This window comes from Lycorma delicatula, chromosome 1, assembly GCF_047948215.1.
Source record: "Lycorma delicatula isolate Av1 chromosome 1, ASM4794821v1, whole genome shotgun sequence".
In the NCBI taxonomy this organism is placed as follows: Eukaryota; Metazoa; Arthropoda; class Insecta; order Hemiptera; family Fulgoridae; genus Lycorma; species Lycorma delicatula.
Genome location: NC_134455.1, coordinates 301768211 through 301789696, shown reverse-complemented (window position 1 = coordinate 301789696; position 21486 = coordinate 301768211). Strand labels below are relative to the sequence as shown.

Genomic DNA, 21486 nt, shown 5'->3' with positions numbered 1-21486 from the left:
TGTTTTAATAAATTTTTATTATATGATTTGTATTAATTCTAAACCTTATAAGTTTTATTATTTCAAAGTTATTTTACCTTTTATTAAAGAAAATTCCGGGCGATGATAACGCACAGGCGTTTTTCGCCCGCCCCCAAAAAAAAAAAATCACTATGTTCACATATTAATTTTAAAGTAAAGATATATGAGCTTTTGTTTTCTTCTTGAAAACATTATGTATATGGTCATCCGAAGAGAGGTTGTAATCTACCATTATGCCTAAGTACTTCACTGTGATATGCAAAATGAAAGATGAAGGTTACCTTTGATGTCACTTATCGGTTAGAGGTTACAAAAATTCAATCCATGTCAGTTTTAAAGTTTGTAATTACAAAAATAACAAACTTTAATTACAAAAATTAATTGATATTTAGTATCCATAAAAAAATCGACTTGGCTACTTTACAGGTTTTAAATAAAATAAACCATAATATTTTTACCACTTCTTCATGTAGATTGATTTTGAAACAAAAAAATTTTCTTCCAAACAAATATTGTCATATTTTTGTAGTATATACTTTGCTGAAACTATAATGTAGTTTCAGCTCTACTGTGCAAGGATTCAGTAGTTAGAGAAGTTTTTAAAAAATTATAATTTCTATTTCAAAGGTGTTTTGAGATGTAGTTCCTTATATTAGATGTTAAAGAAATGTCAGATGACATATTAAATCATTCAAAATTTTTCAGTAAATGACTGCACAAGTCTAATTGCACAAGCAGTATAACAAATCACAGCATATAAGCTCTGACAACAGAGGTAATCACAGAATATGGTCAAGTACAAAGTGCTCTTACGTTACATTTTTGAATTATCAGACATTATTGAATTCTGTCAATTTAAAAAAAAAATTTCTTATAATTTAGTATTTAAAAGTGATCTAATTATACTCATATCTGTATAATCTGGAATATTATTATAACATTGTTGTAATGTGTAAAGTAATCTTTAGTAATTAGCAACATATTGTGCTGTTTTTTTACCATTCTACAGGCTGATAGTATGAGCTATATAAATCTTAGAATTTTTTACTTATGAATAATTTATACTTATTTTGTAAGGAATATAGTATGAAGTCCAGATATTACTTACATTGTGTAATGTTTAAAATACAATCGTAAAGAACTTAATAACTTACATAAAGGGATTACAATAATCCCTTGCTATTTGCAGCTGAAACAATTCAAAAAAGATTTTTTGAAAAATTATAATTTTTCAATGATAAAAACATATATAATGCAAATACAGAGTAATATTGAAATATTTAAACGGTCTTATATTTCAAAACTGAGGGATACTAGAAGTTAGAAACAAGTGTGGATAAACAAAATTCTACTCTATAGTGTATTTGAAATTTTTGCCCGTCGTCTTATTTCACTGTATTGAATCAACATTTTTTTCAGAATTACATCCAATAACAAACTTTAAACAATGGTATTGAATTAATTGGACCAAATATTAATAATAACATCCTTCATAATAATAAATAAAATTAATAATATACGAAAAAAAAAATTAATAATAAAATAATTATACAGATGCATTTTGGGGTGGACGTTTCAGAACTTGATGTAAAGGTAATTTCTCAAAGAAATTTCCTTTCAAACCAGTTAAATGTTTGTGGTACCATTATTTTAAAATAAACACAAAATAAATCAAGTTTTATATAAATCAATCGGCATAATCAGACGTTTTAATATTATTATGAACTGCCATTTACAACGGAATGAAAAAAAAAACTGTTGTGAATGCTGTTGTCAGTAATAAAAAACTATAAATACACGACAGTCATTTAATAATTAAATAGATAAAGCTGTACAGCCAAAATAATTTATTATATAAGTACAATTTTTTTGTCTATTTTTCCATGTAATCCCCACCAATTTCTCTGCACTTGTCCCACCTTTTTACGAGTCTTCTTATCTATTCAGCGAAGAATTCTTTACCTTGATCTCGAAGCTAGTTTTGTACTTTTATTTTTCCTCTTTGTTACCGTTTAACTAGATGCCACGCAAAGATACTTTCATTCGACAAAACAGATAAAAATCCAAAGGGGCAAGTTCAGGGCTGTAAGGATGATGAGATAGGACCTCCCAACCACTTTGCCAATAGTTTCCAGCATCAGTATTTCTGTATGAGGTCGATTGATGTCTTTAAGAAAAAGCACGCTTTTCCTCTGCCATCCCGGACATTTCCTCTTCAACGTGGACTTGACTTTGTTCTTAATCATGGCTGAGTAGTGTAGGCTGTTGATAGTGCATTGTTCCTTCACAGAAAATCGGACCTTGGACTCTCCAAAAGATGGTCAGTATGACCTTACCAGCCGATGGTTGCGTTTTGAATTTCTTACGGACAGGCGATTCAGTGTGTTTCCACTGCATGCTTTTGACGCTTGGACCCCGACTCAAAATGATGTATCCAGGTTTCATCACAGGTTAAAATCCTGTCCAAAAATGCGTCCCCTTCGTAATTGAAACAATTTTTGAGTTCGGTGGAAATGCGAAATCTCTCGGCTTTTTAATGAACGGTATTTTCTTTGGGAACCCAACTTGCACAAATCTTAAGGTAGTTCAGTTTGTTTTGAATGATGGAATGAGTTGTGCCAACACTCGACATTTTTCAGCAGTTTGTTTAACTGTAAGTCGTCGGTCTTCTTGGATAAGTGAATCAATACGAGAAACTAACGCCGAGGTGGAGACTGTTACCGGATGCCCGGGGCGGTGCTAGTCGTTCACGCTTTTGCGGTCACTTATAAACTTTTCCTCCCATGTGTAAAAACTTGCACGGTTCATGCAACGACTACCATATTGTTTGTTCATTCTAGAGAATACTTATGATGATTATACATTTCCGAAAGTAAATATCGGATCACAGAACGCTGTTCTTCAAAAGTACTCTCTCATCTCTCTTAGCAAGGTTGCCTACTAACACTTACAAATGTTTCAACTGCCAGCATTAAGCGTTTTCTTCACTAAAAATGTTTGTCTGTTTAATTATTGAAAACCTTCGTATGTTCCTGTCACTGTGTTGTGTAAATGCCTTTGCTTGTTCTAGAAACTTTCAAGGAATCGTTCTATTTTTTAACGGTTCACTCTTATTTACCGGAAGACCTACGAATCTGCTATGTTTTGTCCAGTTTTTCTTTACTTTCTTACCAATAAGATAACATTGAGCCATATCTCGCTAACTGGTTTGTGAACGAAAATAACGTAAAATAAAAATTAAACGCTAGAACCCCTTGCACAACAAGACTCTTTGCTAACATATTAAAAAGAATATGTAAATATATCTCTTCCAAAGAAAAATCGGAATCGAATTTGAAAAAAAAATCGGAATCGAATTTTTGGTCATTAATAAACGACGAATTGTATGGTTTTGTTGTTCATTTAATGAACAATATTGATGACTGTTTTCAGATGTACAATGTAAACATAAGACATATTGAGAATTATTATTATGGTCCATTAACTTGCATTTTATAAAAGTGTCCCCTATGTAGGCCGTAAATAAATTTTTTTTTTTTTTTAATATTTTTAGTAGCTTTTTAGCTCCTAAAAATAATGTTACTAGGAATGATTATGTCAAGGGAGCAGTTTTGCATTTATCTGTTACTACCATTAATAAATAAATTGTTCCCTACAATAATAACCACTCAATATTTTTTAATTAGCCAGTTAATAGGTACAATTGTGTAACAATATATAGTATATTTAGAAATTACATTTAGAATATTTATGTAACATGATAATATACAAGAATGATGCATATCAGATGGATACTCAAAAAACATTTATATTAGGACTGAATAAAATACCATTGTGTTATCATCTGCATAAACTGTTCCATGACTCTACTTAACCAGTGATATTACATCATTAATGTGCATATAAATGAACCTGGTATTGAACTCTGAAATACTTCAACTAATATTTCAACCAATTAGAATTGAATACTCTTAATATGTTTAATCAGTTATAGACTGTACCTGTTACATCTATATCTGTCTTTTCCAATTTTTATGAAAGAATGGTTTTAATATTTTGTATTCATCAGCAGAATTTCCTTCAAACTGCAGGGTACTGCAAAACCTGAATGTACCTATATCTATATTTAAAGGCTACAAATTATTCAGTTATGCATTTCAGTACTTGTAGCCAACATTTTTGTTCATTGACTCTACACTTCTGCTTGCCGTGTTTTAAGATATTTATAATAAACTATCAGGTTTATATATGATCAGATTGTCCTTAAAAATGTAGTTACTTATATTAATTAAAATTATTTTTTTTTTTACTAAGCTTTTTTATCTTCATTTTTAATGCTTGTAATGCTGTACATACCACTGTTAATCAAATAATAACTGAGTAATTGTAAATCATTCTACATATTATTAAATGAATATAGTAAATAAAAATTTTATAATACTGATGATTGTAACACAGTTTACAGCAAAATGAACATCAATGTTTAGTTATAAATCAGTTAACATTCTCATTACTGTAAATGAGAATAATTTAGTCATAATTACTTAATAATTCAAAGTAGAAAACTATTCCATAAATTCTACAATGAACAGATTAGGAATTCATATCCATGATAAAAGATATGAGTACTGGAAAAATACTCTTTGATTTTCATTCTTCATTAGGATTACTGATTTATCATTCTTGCACTGATTTCCTCCATCCTTCTGATGTCATATTTGATGGCTATGGTTGAAACAATTTTTTTTCAGAACCTAAAAATTAAAAAAAAAAAAACAAGTAAATCCAAAAGATTATTACAATTTTTGTCAATTGAAATTTTGGTACTGAAAGAAATGGCAAAGTAATGTTTTAGAGTATCAATTACCTAAAATAATGAGTAATTGCATATATTTGATTTCATGGTTGCTGGTGAGATACAATGATGAACAGGCTATTACTCCATTAAGACTGCATAACCAGCTCTTCAACCTAGAGCATTAGGTATCCTCTATTAAATCCTAACAAAACTGAATGGACAGACTTGGTACAAATGTAGGGGCTTTGTAAAGAGACAGATGGACGAAACATAAATTCATACAGAAAATTAATTTCTAACAAGAATGTAGGAAAATATGAGTACTATTTATTTCTCGGTGTTAATATTAATGTGATAATATTAATATGAAATTTAAATTGTTGATATGATGCCAAATTGTATAATGAAGTATTTTTAAAAACGTAGTTCAAGTATTTTCAGCTGTCTTTGCTACCATGTTTGATTAAACCTCAAAGTAGTATCCACTCATTTTTTTTTAATATGGAAGCAGACTTTTAATAGATTTTTCTCACTCTTAAACTTCTCAATAGTACGTTACACAGTGAGTCTATAATGCCATCAATGCATGACTGCACAGTAATTATGATACAAGCCATGTCAAATATCATAAACTTCATAAGAGTGTATTAATGGCCATTATAAAGAGTTGCATACCATATTCTTTCTACAGCTGAGAAAATATTGGGATTATTGATTTAAATCAATGATAGAATACATTGTTTATGAAATATTCGTAAAAAAATTTTCAAAAAGTACATTAAACAATACATTTCTGTGGCAATAGGTCATAAGTTCTGCCTTTTCTTTAATATCAATTGATGCTCAAAACATTTCTTCTTCAAAATCCAACACAGTTAACTAAAGGATAAACATTACAATATAAAAACTTAGTTACCTATTGGTGTATTTCAATTTAACCTCTGTTTGTGAACTACTAAATTGGATTAAAATCAAAGTAAAAAAGACAGCTGAAAAATTGAACAATACTAACTTCTTATTAGCCAATGGTTGAAAAGAGTAGACTTTTGAATGGTTAAACACATGTATCATAATAAAAATTTGTTTCATAATGACCCTCTTTATGATACAGGTTCTAGCCAGATAATCCAAACATTATAATACAGTCATAGAAAAAATAAATATTAATACAAAATAAGATAAGTCATAGCAGTTGTAGCACATTAGTAAATTACATTTCATATTCTAGTCTGTAGACTAACATAGGTCAGGAAAACCCATCAATTATTCTCTTAAACAGTTTATCAAATAATATAAAGGTGATATAAGATGAAAAATAAATTAAAAAACCCTCTAAACTGTTTAAAAAGTAATATTCCGCATCTTTTCATATGTTACCAATTTGCACTGGGCTAATGACTGTAGCTGTTGATACCAGCTCTTTCATAACAAAAAAAAGAAGAAAAATAATGAAAAAGTAAACTCATTAAAAAAAAAATTGTAATATTCTTCGTAATTTTGAGTAATCTCTTTTTTTGGGCATTAATATATTTTGAAATTTTGGTTTAATTAAAATTAAGTACATGTTCTTTGTTTTAGTAACACACTGTAAATATATATATATATATATATATATATATATACAAAATATTTACTATGCTATATTACTGTTTTTATTCATGAAAATGATTATCCTAGGACTGTTGTATTATTGTGAGGTATTACCTTTGTAAAGTTTTTTCGTTGATTTAGTGAATTTTGATCGCTTTTTTGCAATTTAAAAAAGTAATGAGCAAATATTTATTGTGATGTATAAGAATGTTTTTTGGGTGTGCTTTATAATCATTGAATTGTTTTAGTTTATGATTACACAACCTTTTTCATTTGGCTTATATTTATATTCTGGTCAGTTCAAAAGGTTGTAATCATTTCACTTGAGGTGTGTTTTTTATTTATTGAATTGTTGTAGTTTATGAACCATACACTAAATCGTAAATACAAACAATTATTGTGTGGAAGAATGTTATTTGAAAACTAATCATTTATCAAATGTGAAACACAATGAACAATTAAATATGTCTTTTAGTTCCTTAATTTTGGAAATGATGCCAGAAATTTAAAATTTAAAATTTCCACATTAAAATGTGAAAAGTTGAGTTTTAATATAATTTTCAATAAAATCTGATTTTGCAGTTACATAAAGTAATTATAACTATATAAATTAAGCTCACCAGGCTGGTCTGGTGAGTTTCATAATGATGGTCATTATGAAACAGATTTTCAATATGATAACATGTGTTCAACCAATCAAAAGTCTGCTCTTTACAACCACTGGCTAATAAGAAGTGAGTATTTTTCAATGTATCAGCTGTTTTTTTACTTTGATTTTAATCCAGTTTAGTAGTTAGCAAGCAGAGGTTAAAGTGAAAGTACACCTAAGTTTTTATATTACGCTGTTTATTCTTTTGTTAATTGTGTTGGATTCTAAAGAAGAAATGTTTTTAACATTGACCGATATGAAAGAAAAGGCAGAACTAGAAAATTCAAACCCTAGTAAAGGAAGTTACTTTTATACGGATTTGAATATTAGATAGTTGATATTAGTGTTCTTTGATGGTTGGGTTGCAATTAACCACACATCTCAGGAATGTTTGACCTGAGTCTGTTCAAGACTACACTTTATTTACATTCATACATATCATTCTCATTCATCCTCTGAAGTAATACCTTATGGTGGTTCTGGAGGCTGAATGGGAAAAGAAAGAGAGACATATAAATTAAACTAACTGTAAGCCTGTGTCTGGGTTTGAAATACTGTTAATCTAATAAGGGCGAGTTAATCATAAAATAAATCTTTACTATTTTACATAGAATGAATATTTTAAAATATCTATTCAGTTAAACTAGTCCAAATGTAAGTAAATGAAATATGATGTGTTTCTGAATTATTACTAAACAGCATCAGAGAAGACTAAATATTTAAAAAAAAATAAATATTTAAAAAATGTATAATTTAAAAAAAAATAAAAATTAAAAGAATTTAAAAAAAATAAAGAATATGAGATAAGGTAGTCCTATTTAATCACTAAAATCTTTTTGTGTACTGTAATTGCTCATTATTTAATAATTAAATTTTTGTAGCAATGAATGTTATAAGTATTTGTTACAACAGCACATATTTTTAACATACATGTAAACACTCATTAAAATATAAAAGAATTCTCAGCTTCATTTAACATTTGGAGAATGCTTAAAATGGTGTAATCTAAAGAAGAACTATTATTTTATCTCTTTGTGACTAAGGATGTTTTCACATATGAAACTCGGCATGTGTGCTTGTTAATCTTGAGACGGCTTTGCCATTTTTAGTAGTGATTCGTATTGTAGATAACTACATATCCAAGATTTAAAAATACACAAAAATCAATATTTCTGAAATTAAAATTATCTAACCCTTGTACCAAAATTATTAGTGAATTAATCAAATTTTAGATTTTCACAACTGATTTATTAACTTAAGAATGCATTTACTTTTTTAAAATAAAAAAATATTATTTTTTCTTAACTATTTCAATATCGTACACTCATTTTAGCACACTTATGATGTTTTCACATCTAAAGGATGTGTCTCTCTTAGTTCCATGGTGCTACTTACAGAAATTTTTCTGGTAGAGGGAAACCACAATGATGTATAATGAAACTAAGCTCTGAAACCCTAGAAACTCTGCTTAATGTACTGCTTTGAAGTATCAGAGAATGGTCTTGCTCTAAATCTGTAATTGATTACTCAGTTTACACAAAAACAATCTTTCAGAAGTGTGAGAGTTTCTTCAAGATGCTGAAACATAGAGGATAAGATGAATTAAATAAAATTCTTTTTTGGGTCAACTATGACAAGCATTTACAAGAAGAATAATATTAAAATAAGTGTATGGTACTAAAATACTTAAGAAAAGATAATCTTTTTTGTTTAAAAAAAGTAAATTATATTATCTTAATTATTATTATTATCTTAATTATTATTATTATTATCTTAATTATATTATCTTAAATTAATAAATCAGTTGTGAAAATCTAAAATTTGATTGATTAATTCACTAACAATTTCATATAAAATAATTCTGATACTAAAGGTTACATAATTTTAAATTAAGAAATATTGGTTTTTGTTATATTTTTGTATCTTGGATGTATGTATAGCTGCCTACAATACTAATCACTATTAAAAATGGCAAAGCTGTCTCAAGATTAACAAGTACACATGCCGATGCCGAGCTTACTAGGAAAGTGAGAAATGAAATGGTTTGGTCTCTTCACTGAGACAAATATGTACTTGCACATTAGCAAAGTGCAGGTAATATACAAAGTTACAAGAGACACCATCATTTGTGTTTACCAAAGGGAACTATATTTATAATGAATATCTTAACTATTTCAGAAAATAACTTAAGATAAATCAGAAAACTAACCAAAAGTGGAACATGGATGTACCAATTGAAATGAAGTGTTTATTTTCTATCTAGAAAATTCCTAATGTAGCTGTTTTGCTATAAGAATTATCTTAAACTGATAGTTATAATGTCAGTCAATCATTGTCTACTGGTAGCCATAAAATAAGGTGATGCAATTGCTTCTCCATCATACCATGTCTCAAGAGGAAAGCTTTGGTTCAGGAAGTAATTTGAACATCTTTAATTGATTCCATAGTAACTACTGCAGTCTGTAATGATTGACCTAACAAACCGTTTTTGAAGTATAACTAAACAATGATCAGCAATAGCTGATATAACCTTAATGATCAGCAATAGCTGATATAACCTTAATGATCAGCAATAGCTGATATAACCTTAATGATCAGCAATAGCTTGAACATCACCTTGTACTGAATTCCATGATAAAATTACTAGACTCAAAATTATCCTCCTCTTCAACCAAAAATATTTAATTTAGAGTGAAATGCATCTGTTCTACTAGAAAACAAGTTCTCAGTAACATTAATGTACTGTAATAAGTATTCTCTAGTTAATGAAACATCTGAAATCAAGTGTGGATTTATGAAAATTATATAGTTGTAAGAGAAATTGCAAAATTTATTATAAGAATTATTTTATATTGACCTTATTGATGATTCAGTCAACATCTGCAATACTAGTTGTTCCCAGAGGTACTATTTCAGTTCTCTGTGTGAAACTTCTATCAGTTACAGTGGTAAAACGACAAACTAAAGTGCTGTCTGCTCTTATCCTGGATCGCTGTGCTGGAGGTTGATGCAGGCAAGAACCAAAAGTGCGTTGAAATTCTTTTCTATATTTACCTACGGAATTAAAAGAGAACTTTTATTACAAAAAGTGATCCTTTTCCCAATATTTTATTAAGTTAACATACAAAAATTTAATTTGTTTACAACCTTAGAGAACATTTTGAGTTGCACTGGAATAATGAATTACAAGTACAAAGAGATAAGGAAACCTAAATCTGCTGTCATTTCCTCACATTTTTGGAAATTCTGTATCATTACGACCACAATTATCACATTGTGTGGAAATATTCTAATTTGTAAAAATAATGAGTTGGTACATTGATTTAAATAGTATATAGTCTGTGTGACCTTTCTTATAATTAAGAAGCATTGTAAAGCATTGAAGCATTGTAAAGTGTGCAAGAAAGAGTACTCTGGTACATGAGAACAATGCACATTGAATAGTAAAGCAAATTTAAAAATAATGTTTCTTAATTTATCTAATAACTAGAATCCTTGTCGTGACTTCGCCTGTGTTATATGGTTACTTGTATTTCCTGTCACTTACAATTTTTTTTATTTTATGTTTTTTAGTCAAGTAATCGGAAGCAGGTGCAGCCAGTCCCAGTCAAGTTGCACATATAGTAAAAGAGACAATGGATATGTTGGTTGAGCTACTACACTGTACACTGTCACACCCCTTAAAAAATCAAAATTATAACCACCGGAAAATATTTTTAGATATTTATTCGAAAAGTAATTTACAAGCCTAAATCTACTGAATATCCTGTTTAGTGTAGTGGGAAATATTTTCAATCATTGTTTAAAATATTTTTACCTTTCTTCACCCCTTTCAAGGTTGAATTTTGAAAAATTTAGAAATTGGTTTTTAGATATTCACATGAATATTACACACATGAAAAATCATGTTGATATCTTTGTTTGTTACAAAGAAATTAAAAAAAATCTGACAACACAGTTGTAGGACTTTCCTGTGGTTTTTTCTGAAGCATGGCTTATACAGACAACTTAATTTAAAATATTTATAATTTTTTTAAATATAATATTTTTTGTTTATTTAATTCAATGATTCTAACTAAAGCGTGAGCGCATACCGTATTTTATTTGCATGTGTGTGATGGTACTAGCAGACACTTTAAATACTTTTTTACACTAAATATTATTCATTTATTTAATTCTACCGCTCACCTGTGACATTATGTTGCCTACAATACTAATCACTACTTTTGGGTAGTGATTATCCATCCAAATTTACTCAATATCAGTTGGTCAGTAGTTCTGGAGATATAAAGCGATTTAGGGTGCGACATCTATTACTGAACACACACATACATATGAACATCTGGAAAACTTCCATCTGGTTATTTGGGTTTCTTAGGTGTCAAAATGTGAAAATCCAGTTTTCAGTCGATCTTTATGTTTATGGTAAACTTAATGTTTACACTGAAAATAGTATATATCTAAATTGGACCGATTACCATACTTTTCCTCCTATATGTACAGCTCTGCTACAGTGCTAGGCGGGAAAGTAAAAAAAAAAAATACTAAATTTCATTGTTACTCCATTTTAATTCTTTAAACTCAGAATTTCAAAAAAATCCTTTCTTGATGTGAAATTACACCATAAGAAGAACATATATAAAAATTTTAATCAGTTTACCTTCTGGAGTTTTTACTGGGTGTTGATTATGATTCAATCATGGCATGTTTTGTATATATATATATATATATATATATATATATATATTTATGTATATAGAACATGTATATAATATACAAGGTATATATAGATTATATCATTCCATATATTTCATTAATTTTTTTATGCCAACTTTTGCATGATGCAACCCATTCACTAGTATTTTTAAGTCTGTGATGAAGAAATTTTACAAAACTATTTCTTTTTAATGTCAAATCAAAGTAAATTTATTTTAAAGTTGTTTAAAGATTTATTAATATGCATGATAATGATTTGAGGATTTTATACATTTTTCAGTTATCATTAACAAATTATAATTTCCATAATTTTTACTGTTGACCATCTTGGACAAAAACATTGCTTATGAATCTGATTTCTTTTAAAGTGATATGATCATCACAGCTTACTTTTGTGTTAATATTTTAGTCATTAATTTCCTGTTGAATTATGATTAGGATGTTTATTTACAATGTAATCTGTTATTTTATTATATTTTAAAGTTGTTAACCTCAATTATTATTATTTGAATTATATTCTCAGATTCTAGCCTGAGGTATGTTTTTGTATCTTACAAAATAGAGTTTTTCCCTAATTACAAATTACTTGCTTATTTAAAGATTTTTCCAGATATCTTATGAAAATGACTGTGTCATTTTCATTTGCTCTTTGTCATTTTCATTTTCTTTGCTCCTTGTCATGACAAGGAGCAAAGAGCTTTACATGAGATAGTACTAACCACTTTACTGACATTATTCTGTCATTTTCAGTAATGTACAATCCATGTCATGTTAAAGTAAAAAATTCTGGTTTCTAGATTCCAACTGAATATCCATTTTCACCATCCCTAAATCCATTTTGACTAGTTTCGGCATGACATCTGTATGTATATATACATGCATGTATGTATGAGTTATGTCAAATAAATAATTTAAAAAAAATTTTTAAATTAAAATTTTTTTGTATCGCAAATTATACTTACAATAATTGGTTTCATAAATAATTTAAAGATGCTATTAAGAATATTTAATTTTAATTTTTGACTACATATTTTACAGTATAGTGAAATAATTTTAATTGTTAATATATACATTTTTTAATGTGAAATTTAATGTTTTTAATTTTTATGCATGTATGTACATATGTATCTCACATAACTCAAAAACAATTAGCCATAGGATGTTGAGATTTTGGTTGTAGGATTGTTGTAACATCTAGTTTTGCACCTCCCCTATTGATTGCAATCGACTGAACTGAAAGTGTCCAAAAGAAGCCTGAAATCAAAAAGAGTTTGGGTTTTGGACTTTTTCTTAACTGCAGTAATAAGCTCTCATTCAGAGTTTTTAAATGGCATATCATAACTGGTACTTATTTTCATTGGTTCCATAGTTATAGTCAAATAAAATTTTAATTAATGAATTATTTGTATCTTAGGGGAAGGCAAATTGGTTTGAATCAGACTTCAACTCCTTTTTTTTAACTTTTTTTTAAATTAAAATATTGATTTTTAATAATTATTAACCTGTTATTGTAAAAAAAAAAATATGATGAATAATAATTCAGTAACAAAAAAAATGAAAAATTATCAGAAGTTTTTAATGAAATAAAATTTTATGTACTTTTCATTTAAAAAAAATGTGTAAATGTAATTTAATAGGCGTACAAGGAAGTCACGCATGAGTTGTCCACATAAGATTTTTATTTATACATATGATCAGCTCACATAACATTTTACATACATCACTTGCAAGTATTGTTTACTTTTTTCTTCAAATGCTATACATTTTTAATGTATATAAAGAATCTTTTGCAGAAGAATGCTTTAAAATGGTAAAATTGTTATTAATCAAGACCTACGAATCATAAAAATTATGTCTGACAATGTTTCAACAAATTGTGGTAATTATAATTATTATTGAGTTGTACTATTAAGTTGTATTATTAATTACTCATAAAAATTAATTATAGATCAATTTAATAAACACAGCTAACAGTATTCAAAGCCTGGCCTTAGTCTGATTTAATTAGAAAATATCCAGTGTCTCAGGCTAAATCCTGTTGAACCCTAGCAGCAAATAGTCTATATTACCTGTCAAGAAGTGCAGTGTTATTTTTCTGGGAAATGGCTGGGGGAAATGGAAAGCTTTTTTCTAAAAATTAACTAAAAATAAATTAATTGGAGTTCATAAATTGTCAGAATTGACTTTTTCTCTTTAAGTACCTGCTTTACAATTATTAATCTCTGCAGATTCTTTTTATTTATTTTTTTTTGTTCTTTTATTTTTAACTATAATATTAATATTAATTTTAATACTAATTTTATTTCTGCACCAGATATATATATATATATATATGTGTGTGTGTGTGTATATATATATATATACACACTCACACACGAGGTCTGTTCAAAAACTACATAGCCTAATGTCATAAAACAAAATCTACTTTATTTAGAAGTTACTTGTCTGGGTCCCATTCAAAGTACTCTCCTCCCCGACACACATACACTTATCCAAACGGTGTTTCCACTTATGGAAAGTCCTGGAATGCTTCTTTTGTGATGTTCTTCAGTTCCTTTGTCGCATTTGCCTCAATCTTGGGAATCGTCTCAAATCTACTTCCTTTCAAAGGTCTTTTGAGTTTGGGGAACAAGAAGAAGTCACAAGGAGCAAGTTCGGTGAATTGGGTGGGTGGGAAAGAACAGTGATCAAGTGTTTGGCCAAAAACTCACGGGTTCTGAGGGCTGAATGAGCTGGAGCGTTGTAGTGATGAAAAAACCAGTTACCACTCTTCCACATTTCTGGCCTTTTCCGCCGAATAGCGTCCCGCAGATGTTTGAGAACTTCAATGTAGTAAGTCTGGTTCACTGTGAAGCCTAGGGGGAGGTACTTGTGGTGGACTATGCCCTGAGTATCAAAAAAACTGTCAACATCACCTTCACATTGGGACAAACTTGGCGAGCTATTTTTGGCCTGGGAGATGTTTCATCCACCCAGTGGGACAATTGAACCTTTGTTTCAATCACTCAAGATTCATCACCTGTTATGATCCTCGACAAGAACTTTAGATCTTCTTCTGAACGTTCAAGCAATTCTTGAAAGCTTGGATGTGATGGGCTTTTTGGTCGTCCGTCATCAGGTGTGGAACAAATTTCTCAGCAACGCAGTGCATCTTCAATTTTTCTGTCAAAATCTTGTTACATGATCCAACTGATATCCCACACTCTTCAGCAAGCTCTCTGATGGTCAGATGTTGATTTGCCCTAACCAGGGTGTTGATTTTGTCTACGTGTGAGTCATCAGTTGACGTAGAAGGATGTCCAGAACGGTCATAGTCTTCAACAATCAACTGACGACCATCTTTAAAACATCCATGCCACTTAAAACATGTCACACGCTTCACAGCAACGTTGCTGTAAGCCATCTTGAGCATAGCAAAAATTTCACTCGCAGATTTTCCGAGTTTAACACAAAATTTCACAGCAACTCTTTGCTCGTTCAAATCACTCATTCTAATATCCGCCAAACGAAAAAAACACACACTTCACAAACAACCGCGTAGCTAAGCAACCAATAATGACATTTGCAATCAAAAAACTGCATTGCAATCAGTTGATCTGTATGAACATGGCAACGCCAAGCGGATTTGACTGGAACCAACAGGACCTGAGCAAATCAAACAGTCTACGTATTTCTTGAACAGACCTCATTATATATCATCACTATCATTGCCAGCTCCTGACAACCCATTTGTTTTTTCTTTTATGAAACTTTTTTCTGCAGTTAATAATCAGTTTGATAACTCTTTTTTTCTCCTATTTTCTATTTGTGTATAAATCTTCTTTTATGGCTTTTAAATCAAGAATTTAATATTAATATTTTATTTTCTATTCAAAACCCTATAAGCCTTTCTCCCTTTTTATTCCATGTACCTGCTCTTATTTTTGCATGACTTATTCTCCTTTTTTTCCCTTATCACATTATTTCAATTTCCCATTATTATTCTATAACAACCTTTATCTTCATAATTTTCTCTGCTCATACATTATTTCAACTAGATATTTACTGTAAACATGTACAATTCTATTAGAAGCAAATCCTTTTGCTTGATTCGTGTCCTGACAGAAATTACCCTATCATTAGTAAGAATTGCTCTTTATATATGTCTTACTTTATTTAAATGGTTTCAACATTATTTCTCTTTAACATTTTTTCTTTCTGAATAATAAAAGATCATGGCTGTTAATGATGAAGGAAAATTTGACCATTTTCTTTCCTATCTTAATTCATTTACCTTAATCGTATTCATTCTGTATATTTTCATTTTTCTTTTTTAATTTTCTAACTTTACTGATTGGTAGTGGTGTTCTGTTACTTTCTGCTTAAGGATCAGATGTCCTGAACTACTGGACAGATATTGATTACAGCTACTTTTACATAAAAAAAAGATGCTGCTTCGAAGCCACCCCAAATATGGGTAACAGACAGACGTCTAAATCACTTCTTTTGCTGCTATTCTTCAACCATTTTCTGATTAGGAAGTGTCTAACAGTACAAAAGCTTTCGGCAATATAGCTCTCACAATCAATCTAGCTCAACAGCCTAACTACTAACATCAAAGTTCAGTAATTCCTAGGTGGGATGTATGTAAAGGTACTTTTATATGGATTTGAATATTAGATTGTGGATACCACTGTTATTTGATGGTTGGATTTCAATTAACCACATTCCTCAGGAATAGTTGATCTAAGACTGTAGTTTGCAAGATAAATGGCCTGAAATATAAATATAATGTGTAACTGGTGTAACACTATCTCTGTATAACGCTATCACCCATATGTATATATTAGAGTACAAAAATCAAAGGTGGTTCAGATGGGCCTTGAAGTTTGTGGGGTAGGCAACTTTTTTATTTGTATATAATGTAAAAATATGTATGACTGAAAATATGCTTCTTTATTTATTTAATTTTCTGGGGAGAAATGGACTAACTTTTAAATAATTCTTTACAATTTTGCAAATAAAATCTACCGATCTCTAACAGATGTAAAAAACTAAAATATAGAAATCTAGCTCCCCATCATTGTTCACAAATTTCAGTTTCTCTCAAAAATGAATACAACTTATTTTATTTATTTCTAAGTGTTTATTATCATTCCTTTGGATAAAATAAATGTAAAATTAGATGTAGATCAGTAATGAAATGTGATGTACATTTTTTATAAAAACTGCTCATTTTATGAACACCTGGAAATATGCTTCCAGAAGATATTTTAAGTACTATAACTGACCAACACAGAAACCAGTTCTGAACTCTGTAATTTCAAGTTGGTCGAAGCTATTTATAGAAATTCTCATAAAAATAAAGGAGCCTCAAGTTTTGTTATAGACTACCTTTATAATAAAGTTGAGAATTGCCATATATAGGAAGAAGAAATTAGTTTTGAATGGTCTGCAATTCAATGCTCTAGTCTAGTCCATTGGTTATCAAACCTTTTTGCCCTCAGCCCACTTGGGAATCAAAACTTTTCTAGCGCCTCCCAAAATTTTTAAAGTTACTGTGTGTTAAAAATAATAATTGCAATTGTTGTTTTTAAGATGTGCTCTTAAAAACAGCAATTGCAATTATTGTTTTTAAATGTGGTAAATCCTATTTCTGAGTTAAAACTTACATTTTAAATGAGAGCTTACATTTAAAATATCAGGAAAACATAATTTTCGCCTTTTTTTTAATCAATCATCGCCTTCCTAGACCGCCTGAACACTGTCGGTCTTCTATCGCTCCCTTGAAGGCTTCCAATACCCACAAGTTATCCACTCATTTTGAGAACGATTGTTCTAGTCTAAAGTTGATATTAATGATAATTTTATAGATCTTCTAGTTCTTTTGAAAGTTTTTATATAAAATCTTGGAAACTTTTTAAAATTCCTGATAAATTCCATGTCAGTGTGTGAGGCGATCTGAATGTTAACTTTCTAGAAAATTCTATTCTTGTAATAAATGAACTGTTAGCTCAGTTTGAGTTAACCTGTCTAAATATTTTTAAAAACAACAATTTATACCCATGAATAAAATAACATACCCATCATTTAATAAGAAATATTGTATACTACTGCTTGCAGTCAAGAATTAATAATTAATTCTTTGCAAGTAGTAATTATTTCATTCACCTAGATATGATGGAAGTAAATCTATACATTAATAATATATAAAGTGCTTGTAAATAAACTTAAATAAATAAGTTATTAGTGCAGTATGTCAGCTATCAGTTATTTACAAGTATACACACACTCAGTGATCAGTTAATCTGTTGAATTAGGATAAGTGTGCAATAAGATCTATTGGAAACACTAAGTGAGATAAATTCTAGTCAACCAATAAAATTAAAGAAATAATATCAGTTATATCATTGTAAGATAAGATTACATATTCATGGTTACTGGTAAACAAGTTGAGTGCCTCATTGCCCAATGAGGTACACAGTGGTGATATCCACATCTACCTAAAATGTCTGGATAAATCTGCTAAAAATTCTGTACAAGTTAAATAAACTTTTAATTTGAAAGTTAATTGAATCAAATAAAACACAAACAAATCATATTTCATTAAATATTCATGAATTAAACAATGCTAGGATGAATAATTTGATGAAAGAATATTTCACAGTTTATCAATTACTTGTACAGAACTTCGCTACCCATTTTTTACTTTTTAAAATAGTATATTTAAACAATAAAGCAGTTTAAAATCAAAGCGAGAGATAAATGCAGTTAACTATAAAATCTTTTGGAAATAGAACTGTATTATATATAGACGACATCCTTGTAAAAAAACATGTTTTGTTCAAATGGCAAATAAAATTAAGCAGATATATCTGTATTTTGACTTTCTTTTCCTTCCTGAAATGCTACTGGAGTCAGAAATATAAACAATCATATTTTTAAATTAATTTTATGGAAGGAAAAATTTATTAAATATTTTTATCATTTAAATTGAAACAAATAGTTTGTTTCACTGGTTATAGTAGTTGTCATGTACCTAGTCATTTCAAAACTCAAGTTACAGAATAAAATGGGACAAATTTGCAATACTAACTGGATAAATCTGCAGTCATTATAAATAGATTTGTATAAAAGAATTTCTCCTTTCTATTATTACTGAATGTCATATAATAGAGATATTCAACCTCAAAATCTGTAATCTTTATATTATTATTAATTGGTGTCACTTTGAATAACTACCAAAAACCATCGTATTCTGAATAGCTACAGAAAAATATTGGGTATTAAAGAAACATAAAACTGTAAGGAAATAATTAGTAGTCTTTTTAGTTAATTCATTAGTATATCAAATAAGTCTTGGTACATAAAATAATAATACTGTACATATAATTAGACTATTTTTTTATATTCAAATAAATGAAATATTCAACACCAGCGCAGTACATAACAGGAAGCAAGATTGTTCGTAAATCTGAAGACTACTTTGAGATCACTTTCAGTCTTCTTATTTGTGAAAAAGTTTATATTGAACAACAAATAAATCAATGTGTTATTATTCTTCACAACCTCTTGAGAACATTATATATTCGTATTTATTTTTTTTTTAAATTAATTTTTAGTAAATTCTGTAGTTAATTTTTAATTAAAACTCATTGAATCAATGTTATGTACAAAAAATTTATTAATTGCAAATTTTAGCCATAAAATCAATAAATTTTTCTTTTCAAATGTATTTATTTTTTATAACTTTAAAGCATCTAATGAAACAAAACATCTTATGAAAAAAACAATCTCACTCAGATTTGAAATTTTTAGAAATAAGTTATATAAAACAACAATAACCAGTGAATAATGTATTTTAAATGTTAACGTAAAAAAAATTTAGTAAACCACATATACGGTTTTTAAATCAGTTGATTCACTTTATTCCTCTTTACATTGCTCAAGTTGTCAATACTACGAGTAGAAACAAAGAACTCTTGGTGGAATAATATGGCACTGACTTCAGTACCAACCATTATAACAGATTTCTAGTCCCAAAGAAAACAAAAAAACATTCCCCGCAAGTCCAAATGATTTTTTAATAAAATGGGCTTTTACATAGACTCACAGGCTAAATAATAAAAAACAAATTAGACGTTGAGAAGTAGGTATTATTTCTGTGAAACATATATGGCTCATGGGCATTATAGTGATGTGGGACCATCTACAACATTTATCATTCAAACAGCTGTATCCAAAAAGTGGAAAGCTAAGGAGAAGTCATGCAACTTACTCCACAATAAATAAATTCCATAGATGAAGAAAATGGGTGGAGTCCTGTAATACTTCCAGTGGTGCATCAGTACTATGATGAAAGGCGAATCCTTTACATCCAAGGGGAGCAATCCATTGTATCTATTTATTGTCAAATTTTGACTGATAAAATATTTGACCTTATGGTCATTCAGACTAATTTTTACCTAGCCCAACTGAAGCAAAATGCTAACCTGACAAGGTTTAGCCGCATAAATAGATGGACAGATGTGACACAACAAGAAATGCTAAAATTTATAGGAGAATCTACTGACTCCTGGAAAAGGTGTCATCATTGATGAGTTAATGAAACCTTTTAGGGGCAGAATACCTTTTCTTTACCAATATAATCCATCTAAAGCCCACAAACATGGTCTCAAGATTTATAAACTGTGCACACAAGATGGGTATATATGGAACTGTGTTATTTTGGTAGGACGTGACTCTGATATCTACAATTTGGATAAGCCAGTAAGTGTAGTAGCTCTTTTGTGAGATGATTTATGGCAAGAAGAACAGATTAATGTTTGTAATAATTTCTACAATAGTTGTGGACTAGCAAAATATCTATCACAGAGAAATACAGATTTGAGTGGCACTATTTGCGCAAATAGAGCAAACCTTCCATAACCAATAAAACTGAAGAAGATGGCTGCCAAAAAAGGCAAAGTTTCTGCACGTCAGATAGAAAATATAACTGTCTTGAAGTGTAAAGGCAAATGAGATGTTGTCATGATCTCAACTTGAAATAACTGTTGATGAAAATGTCAGCGGGATATTAGCCAAAACCTAAACCAAAGGCTGTGCATGCCTACAACAAATGAAAGGAAAGCATAGATGTATCTGGCCAGCTTTCAAGCTACTACTACCCTAAGAGAAAGTCACTCACTTAGTATAGAAATATTATTTTAGCTTTTATATTTTTAAGACTCTGTCTGTGATATTAGTTTTTAGTTTTATTTCACTTTTTTAAATTTTGTTTTAATCAATTTTTTATTATATAATTTATATTAATTTCAAACCTTATTTAATTTTGTTATTTTAATGTTATTTTACCTTTTTATTAAAGAAAATTTTGAGTGATGATAACGCACAGGTGTTTTTCGCCCCCAAACAAAAAAAAAGTACAAAAAATCACACTTTGTATGTTTATATGTGGATCAGAGACAAATGCCGCAAATATTGTACCAAGCCGAAAACAGAAAATCAGAAATGATGGTGCTGCCGGCAAAACAAAAAATAGTACAGGAATTCCTACAAATAGAAAATCTACCTGGTGGAGTACATAGAATATTGTCAATCCAAGTACATCTAATTTGGTTACAACAATGCATTTTCTGACTAAAATTGAGTGGAAAGAAGATAATAAAATTGTAAGGAAGTGTAGCTCAGGCTGCTATGACTTCCTACAAATAAATGGTGGAAGTCGGGAAAA

At 29.2% G+C, this 21486-nt stretch overlaps 1 protein-coding gene across 1 annotated transcript in view; it reads right to left on the bottom strand.

Moving 5' to 3' along the window:
• Positions 1 to 4690: 4690 nt before the first annotated feature.
• LOC142318333 (neuropeptide FF receptor 2-like) overlaps positions 4691 to 21486 on the bottom strand; it is a 187755-nt gene continuing 170959 nt past the window's right edge. Inside the window, exons 2-3 of the mRNA XM_075354915.1 lie at positions 9916 to 10112; positions 4691 to 4775 (exon numbers count right to left, since the gene is read on the bottom strand). Coding sequence (XP_075211030.1) covers positions 9928 to 10112 — 185 coding nt within the window. The 3' untranslated portion in view covers positions 4691 to 4775; positions 9916 to 9927. The remainder of the gene's footprint in view (positions 4776 to 9915; positions 10113 to 21486) is intronic.